Genomic DNA, 25000 nt, shown 5'->3' with positions numbered 1-25000 from the left:
CTTCACCAGAATCACCTTCCCGAACGTGCCCTTTCCCAGCAGTTTGAGGTATTCAAAGTCATGCATAGTCTGAAACACAGCAAACACACACACACATCTGCACCAGCGCTATACGCTTGACCTTTGACCCGCTGACCGTGCCAGGAATGTGAGCGTGGGAACTGGTGTTTTACACAGAGCAAGTGCACGACGCTCCTCATATTAAACAGCTCATTTTACACATTCACCTTTAAAACACGCCCAGCCTAAAAACACACAATACTGCTGTCATTTTACAGCAAACCCTCTGAAGGTTCATAAAGCACTGCTAAAGCTGATACACATGAGAGTATATGTTGTCTGAGCTGTAATAACCCCCAAAAAGAGGCACTTTTTGATATTTTTGGTTATAAATTGATTGCTGAAAGTGTGTAACTCAGGCCCTGTGAGCTCTAGCACCCTGCAGACAGTTTGGGCCGTAAACACTAGATGCATATTGTAGAGGTGACATATTAATAAGTATCATGAAAGATGAAAAATATCAGTGAACTAAAATATAGTACATTAATTTCATATTTTTGCAAAAATTATAAAAATGTTATTATTTCATAAAGAAATAAATGGTATCTTAATAAAAAAAATATAATATTTTATTATTTTTTACATATTTTTACACCAATAAAAATTGTACAAAAAATATTTCTAATATTTTTTTCTGTAATATAGAAATAAATGGTGAATATGAATAATTATCATAAAAGATAAAGAAAAATATTAGTAAAATAAAATAGTGCACTAATTTTATTATTTTTAATAATAAAAAATATATATATTTTCTAATGTTTTATTATTTAATATAGAAATAAATGGTGCATATTGTAGAGGTGAATATTAATAAGTATCATGAAAGATGAAAAATATCAGTGAACTAAAATATAGTACATTAATTTAATATTTTTGTATAATATTTTTTTCTGTAATATAGAAATAAATTGTGTATATGAATAAGCATCATAAAATATAAAGAAAAATATTAGTGAAATAAAATATAGTGCACTAATTTTATTATGTTTAATAATAAAAAATAAATATTTTTCTAATATTTTATTATTTAATATAGAAATAAATGGTGCATATTGTAGAGGTGAATATTTTAGTTAATTGATTTTTCATCTTTCATGATGCTTATTAATATAGTACATTAATTTCATCTTTTTGCAAAAATGATGTTGCACTTATTGTCTTAAATAAAAAAAATATATATTTTATTATTTGAATAATAATAAAAACTGTTAAACAATAATGTTTTTTCTAATATTTTATTATTTCATAAAGAAACAAATGGTGTCTTAATAAAAAAAAAAATATTATTTTTTAAATATTTTTACATCAATAAAAAGTTAAAAAACTGTTTATTTCTAAAAAAAAAAATTCTGTAATATAGAAATAAATGGTGAATATGAATAAGTATCATAAAAGATAAAGAAAAATATTAGTGAAATAAAATATAGTGCACTAATTTTATTATGTTTAATAATAAAAAATATATATATTTTCTAATATTTTATTATTTAATATAGAAATAAATGGTGCATATTGTAGAGGTGAATATTAATAAGTATCATGAAAGATGAAAAATATCAGTGAACTAAAATATAGTACATTAATTTCATATTTTTGCAAAAACTATGTTGCACTTATTGTCTTAACTAAAAAATATATATTTTATTATTTTATAATAATAATAAAAACGTTAAACAATAATGTTTTTTCTAATATTTTATTATTTCATAAAGAAATAAATGGTGTCTTAATAAAAAAGTATAATATTTTATTATTTTTATTATATTTTTTACATATTTTTACATCAATAAAAATTGTAAAAAAAATATGTTTTTTTCTGTATTATAGAAATAAATGGTGAATATTAATAAGTATCATAAAAGATAAAGAAAAATATTAGTGAAATAAAATATAGTACATTAATTTCATATTTTTGCAAAAACTATGTTGCACTTATTGTCTTAAATAACTATTTTTTATATTTTATTATTTGAATAATAAAAACGTTAAAAAACAAAGTTTTTTTCTAATATTTTATTATTTAATAAGGAAATAAATGGTGTCTTAATAAAAAAATTATAATATTTTATTATTTTTAAAATATTTTTAAATCAATAAAAATTGTTAAAAAAAATTCTAATGTTTTTTTCTGTATTATAGAAATAAATGGTGAATATTAATAAGTATCATAAAAGATAAAGAAAAATATAAGTGAAATAAAATATAGTGCACTAATTGTATTATTTTTAATAATAAAAATATATATATTTTCTAATACTTTATTATTTTCTATAGAAACAAATGTTGCATATTGTAGAGGTGAATATTAATAAGTATCATGAAAGATTTAAAATATAATTATTTAATATTTAATTTTTTTTTATGTTTGGTCAAGTTTTGACCGCAAAGAGTGTTTAATAAGTTAAATAAATGAGAAATGTTTAATTCTGGGGTGGACACTGCTATTAATCAGACAGAAGTGTGTGTGTACCACTTTGTGCGGAGGTTTGGTCACAGAAGTGTGTGTGTGGTCAGGTGAAGAGTCCATCATCATCTGCAGACCGTCGGCCACCGTCTGAATGGCTTTGGTCCATTCCTCCCTACAGCAACAACAACACAACGCTGACCCTCACACACCAGCTCCTCTGCAGAACGTACAGGTGTGTGTGTGTGTGTGTGTGTGTGTCTGACCGCTCCTCGGGCGTCTCCACGTGGAAGGTGCGCTCGATGACAGTGGTCCACTGCAGGCAGCGGATGATGAATGTGTTGGGTTTGGGCCGCTCCGTCTTCATCAGCTGACACTCTGGACACACACCAGAGACACACACAGGACAGGGAAACCGTCATCCATCTTTATCTGTGTGTTTGTGCAGCAGGACGTCACACACACACACACACACACACTCGGGACGGGAGCCGAACAGGTGCGCCGCCGCACTGCACAAACTTCACACTTTACAAGAGATTAATAAAGCACTGAAAACACACAGAGGTGTGTGTGTGTGTGTGTGTGTGTGTGTGTGTGTGTGTGTGTGTGTGTGTGTGTGTGTGTGTGTGTGTGTGTGTGTGTGTGAGAGAGACGCACATCCTTACATTCAGCATTTTACAAGCTTTGCTCTTTGTAAAATGTAGTCTCATTTTGTACAATAATCAACATTAATATTGTGTGTAATACTATTAAATGAAGAGTTTTACATCTAAAAAAGTTGACAAATCTGTCAAATGTATATTTTTTCTCAATTTTTTAAGTTATCATTTATTAAATTATATTTTTACATTTTACATTTTCGAAACGTTTTATGTTCCAAATGTTTTTGTCATTTTTATTCGTTGTTTTTTATACATCTATATCATTTTTTTTAATTAATTAGTTTTAGTTTATTTACTAAAAATGAAGGCCACCAGGTCATTTAGCATTTTACAATTTTCGAGTCTCATTTTCTGTCACTTTGCATAATAATCAACACTAATATTGTGTGTAATACTATTCAATTAAAGGTTTTATATCTGAAACATTAAAACAAAAATCGTAATTATAAATTATAATTTATTAAATTATATTTTTACGAAATGTTTTTGTCATTTTTATTAGTTTTTTTATATATTTATATAATTTGTATTATTTATTTATAAGTTTTAGTTTATTTACTTTGATCTTCTCTTGCTAGTTTAGATCTATAAATCTTGCTATTTCATTTATTTAGTTATTTTAGTACTATTAAATACATTTAGCATTTTACAATTATTATTATTTTCTGTCACTTTGCATAATAATCAACACTAATATTGTGTGTAATACTATTAAATGAAGAGTTTTATATCTAAAAAAGTCACATTTATTTTTTTATAATTCTTTTTAAAGTTGTCATTTATTAAATTATATTATTACATTTTATGTTTTCTAAACGTTTTAGTAATTTTGTTCTGTTTTTGTCATTTTTATTAGTTTTTTTAATATATTTATATCATTTTTATTATTTATTTATTAGTTTTAGTTTATTTACTTTGATCCTCCCTGCTAGTTTAATTATAGATATGATATTTAGTTTAGATCTATAAATATTGCTGTTTAGTTTTAGTTATTTCAGACCTTTGTTAAACTAAAGAGAAATGAGCTGTAATAAAATAAATTCAAGCTTTTTTATATTATATTTTATGAGACGTCCATCTAAAACTCTGAGAATCAGCAAATACTCAAATTTTCTGTCACTTTGCATAATAATCAACACTAATTTTAATATAACATTAAATGATTAATATATCTATCATTTTTATTATTTATTAGTTTTAGTTTATTTACTTTGATCCTCTCTTGCTAGTTTAGATCTATAAATCTTGCTATATAATTTATTTAGTTATTTTAGTACTATTAAATACATTTAGAATTTTACATTATTATTTTCTGTCACTTTGCATAATAATCAACACTAATATTGTGTGCTAACACTAATATTAAATGAAAAGTTTAATATCTGAAAAGATTCAAACAAACATCAAATTTATAGTTTTTCTTACTTTTGGAGTTTATTAAATTATATTTCTACATTCTGCTTTCAAAACATTTTAGTCATTTTGTTCTGTGTTTATGTCATTTTTATTATTTTTTTTATTAAATAGTTTTAGTTTATTTACTTTGATCCTCCCTTGCAAGTTATTTAGTTACAAATATTACTATTTAGTTTAGATTTTAAACACTATAATACTATGATAAATCCTATAAACCTTGCTATTTATTTTAATTATTTGAGTACTTTGTTAAATAATGTTTGACCTCCTTAAATGTTGCATTTTGAGCATCATTTTCTGTCACTTTGCATAATAATCAACACTAATATTGTGTGTAATACTATTATATAAAACGTTTTATATCTGAAAAGATTCAAACAAACATCAAATTTATAGTTTTTCTTACTTTTTTACATTTTTAAACATTTGAGTAATTTTGTTGAGTTTTTGTAATTTTTACGGGTTGTTTTTATTGATCTATATAATTTTTATTAATTTTAAGATGTTATTAATTTAGCATTTTATAATTATTGCCCATTTTCATTAATATTATGTGTAATACTATTAAATGAAAAGTTAGCAAGATTCAAACAAACGTCAAATTTATATTTATTAATAAATATTTTTACATTCGGTTTTTGAAATATTTGAGCAATTTTGTTCTGTGTTTTTGTCATTTTTATGAACTATTTTATATATGAACGAAAGAAAAATGAGAAATGTTCTTGGGAATTTGCTGAAATAAAATAAGCTCTTTAATCTTATATTTTATTTCAGTTAATGTTTTTGTTTCAAGTAATGCATTTTTTTTACTGGTTTTAGTTAAACCTAATAACCCTGCATCAGAGAGACTGCAAAAAATGCTTTTCCTACTTAGTATTTTTGTCTTGTTTTCAGTCCAAATATCTAAAAAAATCTTACATTAAGAAGCATTTACTAGACAAACAAAAGTTTTTGTCTTGTTTTGGGGGGAAATAACTCAAAATTAAGGGAGTTTTGCTTAAAATAAGCAAAATAATCTGCCAATGGGGTAAGAAAAATAATCTCGTTTTCTGTTTGAATTAAGATTATTATGCTTACCCCATTGGCAGATTATTTTGCTTATTTTAAGCAAAAACTCCCTTACTTTTGAATATTTTTTGAATTTTTTAAAGCATTTTTTTGCAGTGACATTACAGGAGAAATGTAAGGTTTTCTAGAAGCATTTGTAAAGCTATATTTAACTTGACACGGCATGTTAAAAACACAGGAAACACAGCGAGACGTGAGGCAGCGGCCAAAGGCGTCCATCTTAAACTGTGAAAAACAGCACATTTCTGTCACTTTGCATAACAATTAGGGCTGTCAAAAGATAAATCGTGATTAATCGCATCCAAAATAAAAGTTTGTGTTTACATAATATATATGTGTGTACTCTGTTAATTATTATTTATATATAAATACACACACAAGCATGTATATATTTAAGAAAAAAATATATTTTTTATATATAAAACATTTATATTTATATATATTATAGAGTATATAAATGTATATACAGTATATACATGCAAATATTTCTTAAATATATACATGAATGTGTGTGTATTTATATATAAATAATAATTAACAGAGTACACACACATATATTATGTAAACACAAACTTTTATTTTGGATGCGATTAATCGCGATTAATCTTTTGACAGCCCTAATAAATATAAATGTTTTATATATAAAAATAATATTTTTTTCCTAAATATATACATGCTTTTGTGTGTATTTATATATAAATAATAATTAACAGAGTACACACACACATATATTATGTAAACACAAACTTTTAATTTGGATGCGATTAATCGCGATTAATCTTTTGACAGCCCTAATAAATATAAATGTTTTATATATAAAAATAATATTTTTTTCCTAAATATATACATGCTTTTGTGTGTATTTATATATAAATAATAATTAACAGAGTACACACACACATATATTATGTAAACACAAACTTTTAATTTGGATGTGATTAATCGCGATTAATCGGGATTAATCTTTTGACAGCCCTAATAAATATAAATGTTTTATATATAAAAATAATATTTTTTTCCTAAATATATACATGCTTTTGTGTGTATTTATATATAAATAATAATTAACAGAGTACACACACACATATATTATGTAAACACAAACTTTTAATTTGGATGCGATTAATCGCGATTAATCTTTTGACAGCCCTAATAAATATAAATGTTTTATATATAAAAATAATATTTTTTTCCTAAATATATACATGCTTTTGTGTGTATTTATATATAAATAATAATTAACAGAGTACACACACACATATATTATGTAAACACAAACTTTTAATTTGGATGCGATTAATCGCGATTAATCTTTTGACAGCCCTAATAAATATAAATGTTTTATATATAAAAATAATATTTTTTTCCTAAATATATACATGAATGTGTGTGTATTTATATATAAATAATAATTAACAGAGTACACACACATATATTATGTAAACACAAACTTTTCTTTTGGATGCGATTAATCGCGATTAATCTTTTGACAGCCCTAATAAATATAAATGTTTTATATATAAAAATAATATTTTTTTCCTAAATATATACATGCTTTTGTGTGTATTTATATATAAATAATAATTAACAGAGTACACACACACATATATTATGTAAACACAAACTTTTCTTTTGGATGCGATTAATCGCGATTAATCTTTTGACAGCCCTAATAAATATAAATGTTTTATATATAAAAATAATATTTTTTCCTAAATATATACATGCTTTTGTGTGTATTTATATATAAATAATAATTAACAGAGTACACACACATATATTATGTAAACACAAACTTTTCTTTTGGATGCGATTAATCGCGATTAATCTTTTGACAGCCCTAATAAATATAAATGTTTTATATATAAAAATAATATTTTTTTCCTAAATATATACATGCTTTTGTGTGTATTTATATATAAATAATAATTAACAGAGTACACACACATATATTATGTAAACACAAACTTTTCTTTTGGATGCGATTAATCGCGATTAATCTTTTGACAGCCCTAATAAATATAAATGTTTTATATATAAAAATAATATTTTTTTCCTAAATATATACATGCTTTTGTGTGTATTTATATATAAATAATAATTAACAGAGTACATACACACATATATTATGTAAACACAAACTTTTAATTTGGATGCGATTAATCGGGATTAATCTTTTGACAGCCCTAATAAATATAAATGTTTTATATATAAAAATAATATTTTTTTCCTAAATATATACATGAATGTGTGTGTATTTATATATAAATAATAATTAACAGAGTACACACACATATATTATGTAAACACAAACTTTTCTTTTGGATGCGATTAATCGCGATTAATCTTTTGACAGCCCTAATAAATATAAATGTTTTATATATAAAAATAATATTTTTTTCCTAAATATATACATGAATGTGTGTGCATTTATATATAAATAATAATTAACAGAGTACACACACATATATTATGTAAACACAAACTTTAATTTTGGATGCGATTAATCGCGATTAATCTTTTGACAGCCCTAATAAATATAAATGTTTTATATATAAAAATAATATTTTTTTCCTAAATATATACATGAATGTGTGTGCATTTATATATAAATAATAATTAACAGAGTACACACACATATATTATGTAAACACAAACTTTAATTTTGGATGCGATTAATCGCGATTAATCTTTTGACAGCCCTAATAAATATAAATGTTTTATATATAAAAATAATATTTTTTTCCTAAATATATACATGAATGTGTGTGTATTTATATATAAATAATAATTAACAGAGTACACACACATATATTATGTAAACACAAACTTTAATTTTGGATGCGATTAATCGCGATTAATCTTTTGACAGCCCTACTCTCAACATTTGCAACGTCAGAAATGAAGTTTCACGTGTAAAAAGTTGTCGTCCGTGTAACCCGTGTGTGTTTTCCTCTCACACACGGATGCTTCTGCAATCCAAAGTGCGTGTAAAACAGGAAAACGGGAATGTCATCAGTTGTTAAAAACTCAAACTCACGTCTTTTTTTCACGAAATAAGCTGTGTCTGTGTTCTTCTCTCCCCCTCGAAAATGCTCACTCAAAGAGTAAAACTTCTGCTTTCAGCGCCACAAAGCACAATCCGCTCGAGTCTCCAGCAGCGCTTTCCCACAAACATATGTCGAGGAGAGAGCGTGTGTCACGAGATGAGATGGAGGAGCGGGGTGAGACCACCACTGAGATCCAACCGGGCTTCAACCACAGCCTCCATCAGCGGCGAGATAAATAATGACGATCACACACTTAATAACCACCATATTTCACAAGTGTCAGGGAGGAAGCGTTCTCTTGAACAAACATTATGGCTGTCTAATTAGTCAGTTCAATCATTTCAACAGATTTCTCGGGGAGATTCTGCTGAGGTGCGACTCCAGATCTGCTTCATATGTTCTGCACGAGCCTCCGGGAAACTGGGTTTGTGTTGATGGAGGCTCGCCTGACCTCGTGTACACACAGTAAAACCAGTCCAGTCATGTGTGAGAAGTGTCACATTCAGCCACACACACACCATCATCTCCTGAAAACTCACACCACATTAGACAAATAATCCATGGTGGAATCCTTTCTCGTGCCGTTTATCAAACACGACGCGTCAATCGATTTTACTACAGCAAAAAATGACTTATAACCTTGCAAATTAACCTGACATTATATTAAATGTAAAATATTGTTAAAAGAGCTACATTTGTCCATGTATTTTACAAAAATACACACTTATGTGCAACAAATTACTTTTAACCTTGCAAATTAACCTAAAATCATATTAAATGTAAAATTTTGTCAAAAATACTACATTTGTCAGTCGATTTTACAAAAATACATACTTAGAAGGTGCAAAAATTTACTTATGATGTTGCAAATTAACCTGAAATCATATTAAATAGCATTTTAAACATCTCTGGTTCAGTTGTCAAAACTTAAGACTTTGTTTACACAAAATTTTGTTAAAAAATGCTACATTTGTCCATGTATTTTACAAAAAGACACACTTATAATGTGCAAAAAGTTACTTTTAACCTTGCAAATTAACCTGAAATTATATTAAATGTAAAATATTGTTAAAAGAGCTACATTTGTCAGTCAATTTGATAAAAATACACACTTAGAAGGTGCAAAAATGTACTTATGATTTTGCAAATTAACCTGAAATCATTTTAAATACCATTTTAAACATCTCTGGTTTGACTGTCAAAACTAAAGACTTTGTTTACATAAACTTTTGTTAAAAATGCTACATTTGTCAGTCAATTTTACAAAAATACACACTTATAATGTGCAAAAATTTACTTATGATGTTGCAAATTAACCTGAAATTATGTTAAATTCAATTTTAAACATCTCTGGACTGTCTGTCAAAAATTAAGACTATTTCACATCAAATGTGTTAAAAATACTACATTTGTCAGTCAATTTGATAAAAATACACACTTAGAAGGTGAAAAAATGTACTTATCTTGTTGCAAATTAACCTGAAATCATATTAAATAGCATTTTAAACATCTCTGGTTCAGTTGTCAAAACTTAAGACTTTGTTTACACATAATTTTGTTAAAAAATGCTACATTTGTCCATGTATTTTACAAAAAGACGCACTTATAATGTGCAAAAAATTACTTTTAACCTTGCAAATTAACCTGAAATCATATTAAATGTAAACATTTTGTTAAAAGAGCTACATTTGTCGGTTGATTTGACTAAAATACACACTTAGAAGGTGCAAAAATGTACTTATGATGTTGCAAATTAACCTGAAATTATATTAAATATCATTTTAAACATCTCTGGTTTGTCTGTCAAAACTAAAGACTTTGTTTACACATAATTTTGTTTAAAAAAAAAGTTACATTTGTCCATTTATTTTACAAAAATTCACACTTATTTTGTGCAAAAAAGTACTTATAATGTTGCATTTTAAACTGAAATTATATTAAATATCATTTTAAACATCTAAGTTTGTCAATCAAAGTGTTTTCACATTTTTGTTAAAAAATTCTAAATGTGTCAGGGAAATTATATAAAATACCATTTTAAGCATCTCTGGTTTGACTCTCAAAATATTAATCTTTTTGTTTCTACAGAAAATTTTGTTAAAAATCCTAAATATGTCAATTGATTGTTACAAAATAAATACTTGCAAAAAATGACTTACACCGATCAGGCATAACATAATGAGTGAATAACACTGATGATCTCCTGTTAGTGTGTGGGATATATTAGGCAGCAAGTGAACATTTTGTTGTCAGAGTTGATGTGTCATGAAGAACCAGTGGAGAACCGGCTACAGGGTCATGGAGGACCAGTGGAGAACCGGCCACAGGGTCATGAAGTAACAGTGGAGAACCGGCCACAGGGTCATGGAGGACCAGTGGAGAACCGGCCACAGGGTCATGAAGGACCAGTGGAGAACCGGCCACAGGGTCATGAAGTAACAGTGGAGAACCGGCCACAGGGTCATGGAGGACCAGTGGAGAACCGGCCACAGGGTCATGAAGGACCAGTGGAGAACCGGCCACAGGGTCATGGAGGACCAGTGGAGAACCAGCCACAGGGTCATGGAGGACCAGTGGAGAACCGGCCACAGGGTCATGGAGGACCAGTGGAGAACCAGCCACAGGGTCATGGAGGACCAGTGGAGAACCGGCCACAGGGTCATGAAGGACCAGTGGAGAACCGGCCACAGGGTCATGAAGTAACAGTGGAGAACCGGCCACAGGGTCATGGAGGACCAGTGGAGAACCGGCCACAGGGTCATGAAGGACCAGTGGAGAACCGGCCACAGGGTCATGGAGGACCAGTGGAGAACCGGCCACAGGGTCATGAAGGACCAGTGGAGAACCGGCCACAGGGTCATGGAGGACCAGTGGAGAACCGGCCACAGGGTCATGGAGGACCAGTGGAGAACCGGCCACAGTGTCATGGAGGACCAGTGGAGAACCGGCCACAGGGTCATGGAGGACCAGTGGAGAACCGGCCACAGGGTCATGGAGGACCAGTGGAGAACCGGCCACAGGGTCATGGAGGACCAGTGGAGAACCGGCCACAGGGTCATGGAGGACCAGTGGAGAACCGGCCACAGTGTCATGGAGGACCAGTGGAGAACCGGCCACAGGGTCATGAAGGACCAGTGGAGAACCGGCCACAGGGTCATGGAGGACCAGTGGAGAACCGGCCACAGGGTCATGGAGGACCAGTGGAGAACCGGCCACAGGGTCATGAAGGACCAGTGGAGAACCGGCCACAGTGTCATGGAGGACCAGTGGAGAACCGGCCACAGGGTCATGGAGGACCAGTGGAGAACCGGCCACAGGGTCATGGAGGACCAGTGGAGAACCGGCCACAGGGTCATGAAGGACCAGTGGAGAACCGGCCAGAGGGTCATGAAGGACCAGTGGAGAACCGGCCACAGGGTCATGGAGGACCAGTGGAGAACCGGCCACAGGGTCATGAAGGACCAGTGGAGAACCGGCCACAGGGTCATGAAGGACCAGTGGAGAACCGGCCACAGGGTCATGAAGGACCAGTGGAGAACCGGCCACAGGGTCATGAAGGACCAGTGGAGAACCGGCCACAGGGTCATGAAGGACCAGTGGAGAACCAGCCATAGGGTCATGAAGGACCAGTGGAGAACCGGCCACAGGGTCATGAAGGACCAGTGGAGAACCAGCCATAGGGTCATGAAGGACCAGTGGAGAACCAGCCACAGGGTCATGGAGGACCAGTGGAGAACCGGCCACAGGGTCATGAAGGAACAGTGGAGAACCGGCCACAGGGTCATGAAGGACCAGTGGAGAACCGGCCACAGGGTCATGGAGGACCAGTGGAGAACCGGCCACAGGGTCATGGAGGACCAGTGGAGAACCGGTCATGAAGGACCAGTGGAGAACCGGCCACAGGGTCATGAAGGACCAGTGGAGAACCAGCCATAGGGTCATGAAGGACCAGTGGAGAACCAGCCATAGGGTCATGAAGGACCAGTGGAGAACCGGCCACAGGGTCATGAAGGACCAGTGGAGAACCAGCCATAGGGTCATGAAGGACCAGTGGAGAACCAGCCACAGGGTCATGGAGGACCAGTGGAGAACCGGCCACAGGGTCATGAAGGACCAGTGGAGAACCGGCCACAGGGTCATGAAGGACCAGTGGAGAACCGGCCACAGGGTCATGGAGGACCAGTGGAGAACCGGCCACAGGGTCATGGAGGACCAGTGGAGAACCGGCCACAGAGTCACGGAGGACCAGTGGAGAACCGGCCACAGGGTCATGGAGGACCAGTGGAGAACCGGCCAGAGGGTCATGAAGGACCAGTGGAGAACCGGCCACAGGGTCATGGAGGACCAGTGGAGAACCGGCCACAGGGTCATGAAGGACCAGTGGAGAACCGGCCACAGGGTCATGGAGGACCAGTGGAGAACCGGCCACAGAGTCACGGAGGACCAGTGGAGAACCGGCCACAGGGTCATGGAGGACCAGTGGAGAACCGGCCAGAGGGTCATGAAGGACCAGTGGAGAACCGGCCAGAGGGTCATGAAGGACCAGTGGAGAACCGGCCACAGGGTCATGAAGGACCAGTGGAGAACCGGCCACAGGGTCATGAAGGACCAGTGGAGAACCGGCCACAGGGTCATGAAGGACCAGTGGAGAACCGGCCACAGGGTCATGGGCGGCCGAGGCTCATTGATGCCCGTGTGGTCGATCAAACAGACGAGCTACTGGAGCTCAAACTGCTCAAGAAGTTAATGCTGGTTCTGATGGAAAGGTGTCAGAATACACAGAGCATCTCAGTTTGTTGTGTATGGGGCGGCACTGCCGCTGACCAGTGCCCATGCTGACCCCTGACCCCGCCCAAAGCACCAACAGTGGCGTTCACGTGTTCTTCTACATCGGGTGCGTGTGCGAATTCCCCAGATCTCAATCCAATCGAGCATCTGTGGGATGTGCCGGACACCACAGCACACCTTCGACGGGTCAGCAGGATTATTAGGTCATAATGTTATGCCGAATCGGTGTAAAATGTTGCGAATTAACCTGAAATGATATTCCATTCGATTTTTAAGCATCTCTGTCCGGTCTGTCAAAAATTAAGACTTTATTTACACACAAAAAAAAGCCAAATAAACAAAATACTTCACTGAGTGCACTGTGACAATGGTGGAATACTTCACTCTGCATATGATAGTTAGTTTAGTTGTCATATTACCCATTTTTATTGCTGTTCACACAGGGCTGGGCAAATTAACGATACATATTTTCAGCTTAACGCATTAAAAATATTTAACGCAAATAACGCAGTGTCCGTTCTTACATCCATTTTTGCCGAGCGTCACATGATCTCGCTCCTATTCATGTAAATGAGCACGACAAGACACAAGAGAACGCGCTGTATGTCAGTGTCCTGTCTGTGTGTGTGTGTGTGTGTGTGTGTGTGTGTGTGTATGTGTGTCAGTGTCCTGTCTGTGTGTGTGTGTGTGTGTGTGTGTATGTGTGTCAGTGTCCTGTCTGTGTGGGCATGTTTTTGTGAAATATCAGGACACAAATGTGTATAATGACATGGGTATTACAAAAAGAGGGTGAAATATGAGGACGTTCCCCATGTCCTCACTTTTCAAAATGCTTATAAATCACAGAATGAGGTTTTTTTCACAGAAAGTGAACTGCACAGTCTCCTGTGATGGGTAGGTTTAGGGGCAGTGTGTGTGTGTGTGTGTGTGTGTGTGTGTGTGTGTGTGTGTGTGTGTGTGTGTGTGTGTGTGTGTGTGTGTGTGTGTGTGTGTGTGTGTGTGATGGGTAGGTTTAGGGGCAGTGTGTGTGTGTGTGATGGGTAGGTTTAGGGGCAGTGTGTGTGTGTGTGTGTGTGTGTGTGTGTGTGATGGGTAGGTTTAGGGGCAGTGTGTGTGTGTGTGTGTGTGTGTGTGTGTGTGATGGGTAGGTTTAGGGGCAGTGTGTGTGTGTGTGTGTGTGTGTGTGTGTGTGTGTGTGATGGGTAGGTTTAGGGGCAGTGTGTGTGTGTGTGTGTGTGTGTGTGTGTGTGTGATGGGTAGGTTTAGGGGCAGTGTAAGGGGATAGAAAATACGGTTTGTACGGTATAAAATCCATTATGCCTATGGAATGTCCTCACATTTCACAAAAACAAACATGTGTGTGTGTGTGTGTGTGTGTGTGTGTGTGTCAGTGTCCTGTCTGTGTGGCTGCGTCTCAAGTCAGCTAATCAAGGGCCACTCTGACACACACACACACACACACACACACACACACGACGCACAGACAGAATCTCGTCAGTTTCCTGCTCACATCGAGTTCTCTTTTGCTCTTGAACAAACAACAACAACAACACAGATCATTTTGAGTATTCTCATATTCTCATATTAGGGTCTTAAATGAACTTAAAGAGTTGTGAGGAAATGAGATGCGTCAGATCCGCCTCATGTTCATCAGCGGCTGTTCTTAAAGTGACAGGAGCACTGATGATGATGTCATTAATGTTCATCACAGAACAACGGGAACAGAGAAAAGTGTAGCTTTAATGATGATTCATCTAGATTTCATTTATTATTTATGCAGTTAAGAAAGGTGTTTGATAACTTTTACATTTCTGTATATGTCTAACAGGGAAGGCCATGAGTAAATATAACATTTATTATTTTGGGTTTATGTAAAGATTGTTTTAAGTTCACTTAAATTAAAAGTTGTTTTTTTAAAGCCTAATAAATGTTGAAATTGGCAGCTTTCAGTTCTACTGTAATGTAACGTCATTAATGTTTCATAGAGACATCAGTGATACTGGCCTTCATTCATAAAAACATGCCATTACAACACATATTTAAAATATACTGTCTTTAAATTGTTTCTACATTAATTTGGAGAGTAACTGAAATTATTACAATATCGAAATATTAAAAACTTGCAATTAATCGCGATTAATTACAGAAAAAAATGTGATTAATTAGTAAAAAAAATGTAATCGATTCCCAGCACTAGTTTAAACTATAGCCGGCCGTTCACACACACACACACACTCACGTGCCACAGAGAAGTTGTTGAGCGGCGTCTCCAGCTGATCTGGGTCCTGCGGCCGCTCTTTATAGCCGGTGAAGGTGCCGTCTCTCTTCAGCAGGAAGTACCGCGGCCTCCACGTCTTTATATACTCTCCTGCGCAAAACAGACCATGAAGCACAATCAGAAACACACATCAATGCATGTATGGCCTATACACACACATTTCACAGGGTTAAAGGGACAGTTCACACAAAAATTTAAATTAGCCCATGATTTACTCTCCCTCAAGCCATCCGAGGTGTGTATGACATTCTTCTTTCAGACGAATAAAATCAGAGCTATATTACAAAAGTCCAGGCTAATCCAAGCTTTATAATAGCAGTAATAGTTGCTCTGTTTTTGAAGTCCATAAAACGTGCATCTGTCCATCATATAACTGCTCCACGCGGCTCTTCTAAAGCGAATCGACGCGTTTGTCTAAGAAAAATATTCATATTTAAAACTTTATCAAGTAAACTTTCAGCCGATCGCCTTCCGTGGAAAAGTGTTGAATGTTGAAAGTGAAACTCAAGATGTGTTCGTGACGAGCGGACCTGGTCGTGTTAGTCTTTCGATCGGCAGAGGAACTTTCAACAATTTCTCCATAAATTGAACAGGGAAGGCGGTCCAAAGTTTACTTGATAAAGTTTTAAATATGGATATTTTTCTTACACAAACGCGTCGATTCGCTTCAGAAGGCCTTTATTTACACCCCAGAGCTGTGTGGAGCAGTTATATGATGGATAGATGCACTTTTATGGACTTCAAAAACAGAGCAACTATTACTGCACTTGGATTAGCCTGGACTTTTCTAATATAACTCTTGTTGAGAAGAATGTCATACACGCCTCGGATGACTTGAGGGTGAGTAAATCATGAGCTAATTTTCATTTTTGTGTGAACTATCCCTTTAAGATCATTTATAGTGGTGTCTAAATGCGAGTTTGAACTTAAAACACCAGCATGACAGCAAACACCTCAGTTTCCTAAAGCGCGCACACACACACTGACGCCCTATTCTGCATCCAGAATCAATTTGTGCTGAGGAACGTGCAGAAATCACTGCACCAGATGTTGCGGAATTGGAAAGGGGAAAAAAAGCGGAGAGAGACAGGCAGCCGTGGAGTCTGCGGCACGTCACAAACACTGAGACAGTTTGAATAGTTATCCAGGAAAAGTGTAATTTATTTTTAATTACGGGAGTTGAATATTAACCCCATGCCGGGTCTGAGCAAGCTGTCCTTAATTGGCCCATTTCCTCTGTCACTAAAGTGTGGATGTGTCACACAAACGTCTGTCTGGCTGACTCTCACAGGCTTCTTGGCTCATTTCAGCTGAGACAGGCCAGAGGATCGGCCCATTACAGGCCAACTAATACATGCATTCATCATTTAAAGCCACAATCCTGCTCCAGCAAACTTCACACTGCTCCAGCAAACTTCACATCTTATTCTGACCACGCTCAAACTCTCTCGACTGAAATGCTTTCAACTAAAAGCAATCCAGTTAAAACACCTACTAAAGATGACATAAATGTCCAATTATACTAAATAAAAGGGTGACACTTAATAAAGATGAAATAAACAAATAAAAGCAATCAAATTTAAAACGCTTGCTAAAATTGTTTAAATAATAAAAATGTAAACATTTCAATAGTAACAGTCAAAATACAGCGCTAAAAATGTAACAAGACTGTAACATTTATTTTTCAAAAAAACTAAACAATATAATAACACTTGTAATGTAAAATTATAATAAATATTTAAAATAAAAAAGTTTCTAAAATTATTAATATCATAATGTAAACTTGAAATAAATAATTCAAAAATTATTAAAATCATAAGAATGTAAGATTAAATAAAGAAATAATTTCCAAAAAAGCTCATCAAATAAAACACTTACTAAAGTTAAATTATAAATTATAAATACAAATGATAATAAATATTTTAAATAAAATATAGTCAAAATACAAGTTACTCAAATTATTAATATCATAATGTAAACTAAATAAATACATAATTTACCAAAATTGTAAACATAAAATTTAATTAAAAAAACCTAAAAAAAAATGTATGAACCATAAACATTCAAAATGATTTATACAATTTTATTTAAAATTATGAGTATTAAATTATAATAAATATTTAAAAATAAAAAGTCAAAATACAACAGTTACTAAAATTAATGTAACTTTAAATAAATAAATAACTATCAAATAAAAATATACAAAATGTATTAAATAATAAACATTAAAAAGTAATTATAATAAATATTTCTTAAATAAAATAGTCAAAATACAAAACTCACTAAAAATTATTAAAATCATAAGAATGTAAGATTAAATAAATGAATCAATAATTTCCAAATAAAATCTATCAAAATAAAACACTTACTAAAGTTAATTAAATCATATACAAATAAAATTATAATAAATATTTTAAATAAAATAGTCAAAATACAAGTTACTCAAATTATTAATATGATAATGTAAACTAAATAAAGAATTTCCAAAAAATGTAAACATAAAATAAAACACGTACAAAAAATGTATATACCATAAAAAAAGTAAAAACACAACTGTTACTAAAATATCATAATGTAAACTCTAAATTAATAAATCATTTCCAAAACAAAGCAAATCAAGATAAAACACTTTCTAAAGTTTATTAAATCATATAAATGTAAAATTATAATTAATATTTCTTAAATAAAATAGTCCAAATACAAGTTACTCATATTATTAATATCATAATGTAAACTAATAAATAAATAATTTCCAAAAAATGTAAACATAAAGTATAAACCATAAACTGAATTATAAAATTGAGTTTAAAATTATGAGTATTAAATTATCATATTTTTTTTTTAATAAAATGGCCAAAATACAACCCTCACTAAATGATTAAAATCATAAAAATGTCAAATTGAAATAAATAAATTCCAATTAATCCAAATAAATCACTTACTAAAAAGAACCGTGAGCATGCGAGTACATATTTTAGCTCACAAGGGTTCAGCTGACAAGAAAAGTTTGCGAATCCCTGGTCAAATAGACAATCTAGAACAGCCTAGTAACAAAAAATAAACCAGCAAAGCACAGAAGACGTCCTGTAGGTGCAGGATCCTGAAACTAGAGCAGCACAACAGCAGCCCGTCTCTGAGGATGTGGAGCTTCAGCACTTCAATAAACCTAAAGCATTACAAATGAGTCCACCTGATTCACAACAACTGGGGAGGAGGAAGAGCAAAGCCCACAGCCGCGGGAACATCTGTCCTTGAGCCCTGTGTACTTAAGACTCTCATTCACACCAGATGCCCAATATGTTATTACGGCTGTTGCCATTTTTCATCGTGGCAAGATGGGACGGCATCTCGCTCAAACTGGTTCTGCAGGCTAAGGGGTTTTGGCAATCAAAAACACACACTTCTTCAGGAAGCTCTTCGTCTGCTGTTTGATGAATCGCTTGTGTTTCTCCAGTGATATAAGCATTTGCTAAATGACTAAATGTAAATATACACTAGCGTTCAAAGGTTTGGGCTCGGTGCAATTTACAAAAACAAGAAATTAATAGTTTTGTTCAGTAGGGACGCATTACAATTATAATGCTACAAAAGATTCCATTTCAAATAAATCACCAATACAATCGCTTTTGATGTGATATAAATGCCTATTACTTTTGACCAATAGGTGGCGCTGACACCAAATTTATGTGGTGTGGTCAGTGTTGGGTGGCAATGACACGCACCAAATTTGGTGCCAATATGCCAAAGCCAGGCAGAGATATCGCCTCAGATGCAGTTTGGCATCACGCCATCAAATTCGTAGATGCCGTAAATGAAAACGGTTTTGTCTATCAATATGAAATGCATAACTTTTTGCCGGCATAGTCTAAAGATAATCAGAGTCAAATTTGGGGGAAATTAGACCAATGGTCTAGGAAAAAAGTGTGTCAAAATGGTGGACAGGAAGATCCGCCGACTACGAAACAATTGGTATCAATGTCAAGAAATCTTTCAAGACAATAGGCTAAACTAATCAAAAGCTACTAGCATTTTTTTTTCATTAAAATTTCTGACCACAAAACTTTTTGAGCACCTTCAGGGTATTTTGTTGAAGATAGAGAGTTTTGTGACGTTATGCCAATGCATTCATGAAATACAGCATTTTACGACAATTCAAATTCAAAACGGCCAAAACGGCCAACATGGGGAAAATTGGGTATTGTTCAACTCGGTATGACGCACCGAATCTAAAGACACCAGTCTTGTGATTTTTGGCCAAACTGTTCAGAAGTTGTAAGCAAACATAGCAATTTTTCATATCTCCTATTATTAGGGGCCAAGCATCGAAGGTGCGTCGGCGTCTATTGTAATCGTTTGCGTTCTTCTTCTTCTCCCACTCTTGAGTCTATGGCTGCCCATTGAACCGCTTACGGGAAAGTTATGAAATTTGGCAAAAAGATAGAGAATAGTCTGAACTCTCCCCATAGCAAATTTGGAGTTTCTAACTCAATCCCTCTAGCACCACCAACTTTTAAACCGTAAGACCTAGAAACAAAATTTCGCCATTTTGAATTTTCTGAAAAACCTACTTTTTCAAACTCCTCTTAGGGCGTTGCTCAGATTTTCATGAAAATTGAACCAGATCATCTTCAGACCATGCAGACAAAAAGTTATTGAGTTTAAGTTGATTCCTCAAACCGTTCTCAAATAATGCTCAAAAGAATTTGATAAAGGGCGTCAGCCATTTTGAATTTTGCTTTAAAACGCTATATTTTATGAACGCATTGGCGTATTGTTACTAGATTCTGTAAGTATCATCGCCACCATGCCCTAAAGGTATTAAAAAAGTTGAAACAGTGCAACCTTGTGATCAAAAGTTATAATGAAATGTCCAAAAGTGCTAATAGTTGTTGAATAACTTAGCCTATTGCACTGAAACTAGTCTTGATCGATTCCTTGGTCATGCCGAGAACATAGATAACAATTTTGCCGTAGTCGGCCGAACTTCTTGTCCACCATTTTGATTTTCTTCAAAAACCTCCTTTTTCAAACTCCTCTTAGGGCGTTGCTCAGATTTTCATGAAAATTGAACCAGATCATCTTCAGACCATGCCGACAGAAAGTTATTGAGTTCAAGTTGATACGCCAAACCGTTCTCAAATAATGCTCTGAAGAATTTGACGAAGAGCACGGCAAAATGAACGTGAGGCTATATCTCCGTAACGCTTTAGTGTTTTCTAGTGTGTGTTATCACAACAATGACCTGAGGGTACTTGCACAGTTTCAGCACAGCGCCACCTAGTGGTCAGGAGATATTAAAATGTGCCTATTTTTGCTTATAACTTCTGAAAAATTTAGCCAAAAGTCACAAAATTGGTCTTTTTACATTCGGTGCAGCATATTGAGTCAAACAATATTCAATTTTTCCATATTATTTCATGACGCCATTTTGGGCGTCGGCCATTTTGAATTTTGTCGTAAAACGCTATATTTTACGTACGCATTGGCGTATTGTTATAAAACTCGGTAAGTATCATCGGCACCATGCCCTTAAAGTACTCAAAAATTGAGACAGCGCCACCTTGTGATCAAAAGTTATAATGAAATGTCCAAAAGTGCTAATAGTTGTTGAATAACTTAGCCTATTGCACTGAAACTGGTCTTGATCGATCCCTTGGTCATGCCAAGAACATAGATAACAATTTTGCTGTAGTCGGCCGAACTTCTTGTCCGCCATTTTGATTTTCTTCAAAAACCTACTTTTTCAAACTCCTCTTAGGGCGTTGCTCAAATTTTTACCAAAATCGAATTGTATCATCTTCAGACCATACTGGCAAAAAGTTATGGATTTCGTGTCAATGGATGAAGCCGTTTTCATATATAGCGCATCAAGAAATTTGAGGCATGATGCCAAAATGACTGTATCTCTGCAATGCTTTGGCATATTGACACCAAACTTGGCTGTGTCACCTCACACTGACCACACCACATCGATTTGGTCACAGCGCCACCTATTGGTCAAATATGATAAACCATGAAATCATATGACTAGTGACTGTATTTGTGATTTTTCAGACATTTTGCCTAAAATTATCTTAATATGTCTTTAATAGCTCATTGATTCAGTTGGTGGCATGACTTGTCGTGTTCTTTGTGCTTGGCCCCTTAATTGCTGCTTGCATTTTTAAAATTGTAATAGTTTTTGATGGATTTTGGATCAAATAAATGCAGCCTTGGTGAGCAGAAGATACTTCTTTCTAATTTTAACTTAATCTTTCTCCAAACTTTTGAACAGTAGTGTATATATATCATCAAGGTGATGATATAATTTTAGAACAACTAGTACAGATTCTAGTATCTGGTTTGTGCGATCTCAAAAGCACATCAGAGATACATGACCATTCCCCAACCACATCCACTCAAAAGAAACCCAGACCAGCTCTGGCCGGATGCCTGTCTATCTGTCTGTCTGTCTGTCTCTATGCCAAGAGAGTCCTGGGACAGTATGTCCACCACGCAGCACACCGTATAACACGACACATGTTCATCAGCGTGACATCTGGACCTTTTGCACACTTAAAGAAACACCCAAAACAAACGGATTAAGTTTCAGTATTTACACGTGAACGATACATCTATCGCAGCACTTTTACTAATGTGGAAGCGTCTCAAACGGACAGACGGCTCTTGTTTGAACAGGAAGCCGCTCTACACCGCAGGACTGATGGGCAATGACAGATGTGTTTGTAGTTATGATGCCAAAGTTGTAATTGTGTAGGGTGTGAGATTAATCTACCACAGGGACACACAGAGTCCAGGGTTTTCATGCCAGCATCTCTGACGCACATGGGTCATTCACTGCTGCTCCTTTGATGACGGGCAATGCCACCAAACATGCTGATCACATGCAAAAACTGCCTTCAACAGTGTGCAAAAGACACCTCTGGCTGAATCCTGCCTCCATAAACAAACACTTCTTCATCACAACTGAACACATGCTCCGCTTTAAAGAGAAGCTTGAGCTTACACAATGTTTCAGTTGTCATGGCCTTTGACAAGTTCCTGTATTTTGGTCAAACAGCTAAAACTTGTAGCTCAATATAAATACATTCTAAAAACATGTACAAATATCTGCGAGCAGCAATTATCGGGGTTCAAGCGCTTTACGGCCTAAGTTTTATTTAGCAAGCATGTGACCACTTAGATCATAGATGGAGAAGACTATTTACAGCCAATACGGGTAATTTACCACAGGAAATATATGTTTTTTAAAGCTTTTAACAGCGTCAGCTATGATCTGATCTCCCTAAACTTTTGCAAGCTTCTTTAGAGTCTTACTCAACATGTGCTCGTCGTGAAGTTTCGAGTTTTCGTTTAGGATTTATAGGCTTTTGAGTATATTTTGCCACGCCCATTTTCTAAATGACCCTGATATAGCTACCCAAAGGGGTAAAGTCCAACTTTTTTTTGATAATTATTGACCTAGAGAGTCCAGAAAATTGTACTGCATTGGTTTTATTAAGACCTAGGACTAGTTCGCAAAAGCTTTTACATAAAAAATGTGATTTGATTGACAGCAGGGGTTCATGAGGCAAAGTGTATTCAGTATATTCGATTTCTTTCAAAATTCTCACAGCGTTGAACATGCCCACCGAGTTTAATTCCGATCGTCCTCCGGTTACCTTGTCTAACAGGTGCTCAAACTTAATTGGTGGCCATGTTTTTTGAGATAAGCCAATGTCCTCATAGACTATCATGGCACCTCGGACAAAGCCAATGTTCAAGAAAATCGGGCTAACGGTTGGGTGGTTATAGCCATTTTCATGTTTTTTTTTCTGTTATAGCGCCACCAAGAGGCCAATTGTCATGATTATTTTCATATGACCACAAAATGAGCTCATACACATGTGTACCAAGTTTGGTGAAAATATCTCGTTCCGTTTACAAGTTATAGCCATTTTGGTAAAAGTGGCCCCGCCCACATCGAACATTTTAGCTCCCATTTGCAACCGTGAACCGAATTTCTTTCATTAAATATTGATATTCACTCACAAGAGAATATTTCTGCACTGGTTTGGTTCCGATCAGGCCACAAACCTAGGACTAATTCGCAAAAGTAGTCGGTTTTTAAAAAAAATCCAAAATACCCGATAATATTTGAGTTATGAGCCATTTTGCACTTTTGACTGCTTTAGCGCCCCCGTCAGGCCGATCGGGGCAAGCTTTGGTGATGTTGTAGATGGTGTGAGTTAGGGCGGTACGATTAATCGAAAAATAACCGAAACCGACATTCAGAACCTCTAACGACGTATTTTTCCCATGTCGGTTATTTCGGTTTTCACGTGACTCCGCCCCGTCAGTCACATCAAGTGCAGTTTGCAGGCACACAGAGATGCAGGAGCAGTTATCTGTGTTTATAGATGCCCAGAATCACTATAGTAAATGCATGTTTTACACAGTTTATACAGTAAGTTAATTGCCGTTCTTATAGCCTACGCGCTGACACACACACACATACAGACGGCGCGCGCAAGCCCCAAAGTTGCTTTCACTTTCCTGCTCATAAAGTTTGTCAAGTAAATGCGTTTAAAGGCTTGCCAGTTTCAACATTTAAAGCGATTGTGCACTATTCAAAAACAACAATACGGAAAACTTCTCCGTTCAGGGCTCGGCTTTTTTCAGTGACACAGAACCGTGTCGCGTCTCTGACAGCGCGCGCCCTGAAGGCAGATCTTTCACCTGCGTCCTCACAAAGCTTGTCATTTGTATGTGGTTTAAACCCTGCCAGTTTGAACATTAAAGCGAGTTTCGACCATCAGATGTGTGTTATGTTGAACTAATGCCTGATATATTGTGACAAACGAACACTCAGACAGAAGCTCGCACATCACGTGAAGATCGCGCGCAGAAACGCAGTCTCAACGCCGTCCTGTGTTCAATGACTCATTCATTAAGAGGGCCGTTTACTCCATTCCTGAATGAATCAGCCATTTGAACGAATTGAATGAATGATTCAATGACTCTTTCATAAAGAGAGCCGTTTACTCCATTCCTGAATGAATCAGCCATTTGAACGAATCGAATGAATGATTCAATGACTCATTCATTAAGAGGGCCGTTTACTCCATTCCTGAATGAATCAGCCGTTTGAAACGAATCTAATGAATGAATGATTCAATAACTCACTCATAAAGAGAGCCGTTTGCTACATTCCTGAATGAATCAGCCGTATGAACGAATAAATGAATGAAAGATTCAATGACTCATTCATAAAGAGAGCCATTTG

General features: G+C 34.8%; 1 protein-coding gene across 2 annotated transcripts in view; it reads right to left on the bottom strand.

The window, feature by feature from the left end:
- Positions 1–25000, bottom strand: part of akt1 (v-akt murine thymoma viral oncogene homolog 1) — a 105213-nt gene that overhangs the window by 36023 nt on the left and 44190 nt on the right. For both annotated transcript variants that reach the window (XR_013817763.1, XM_079833197.1), the window contains exons 3-6: positions 15697–15825; positions 2734–2845; positions 2534–2642; positions 1–69 (exon numbers count right to left, since the gene is read on the bottom strand). The exon at positions 1–69 is cut by the window's left edge and continues 63 nt beyond it. Coding sequence is in view for 1 of the 2 variants with exons in the window: in XM_079833197.1 (XP_079689323.1) it covers positions 1–69; positions 2534–2642; positions 2734–2845; positions 15697–15825 (419 nt within the window). In the remaining variant the exon portion in view is untranslated. The remainder of the gene's footprint in view (positions 70–2533; positions 2643–2733; positions 2846–15696; positions 15826–25000) is intronic.

Source organism: Gobio gobio (assembly GCF_949357685.1).
Source record: "Gobio gobio genome assembly, chromosome: 13".
Classification (NCBI taxonomy): domain Eukaryota; kingdom Metazoa; phylum Chordata; class Actinopteri; order Cypriniformes; family Gobionidae; genus Gobio; species Gobio gobio.
The sequence above is the reverse complement of the archived record's forward strand: the minus strand, read 5'-3'. Positions and strand labels throughout refer to the sequence as shown.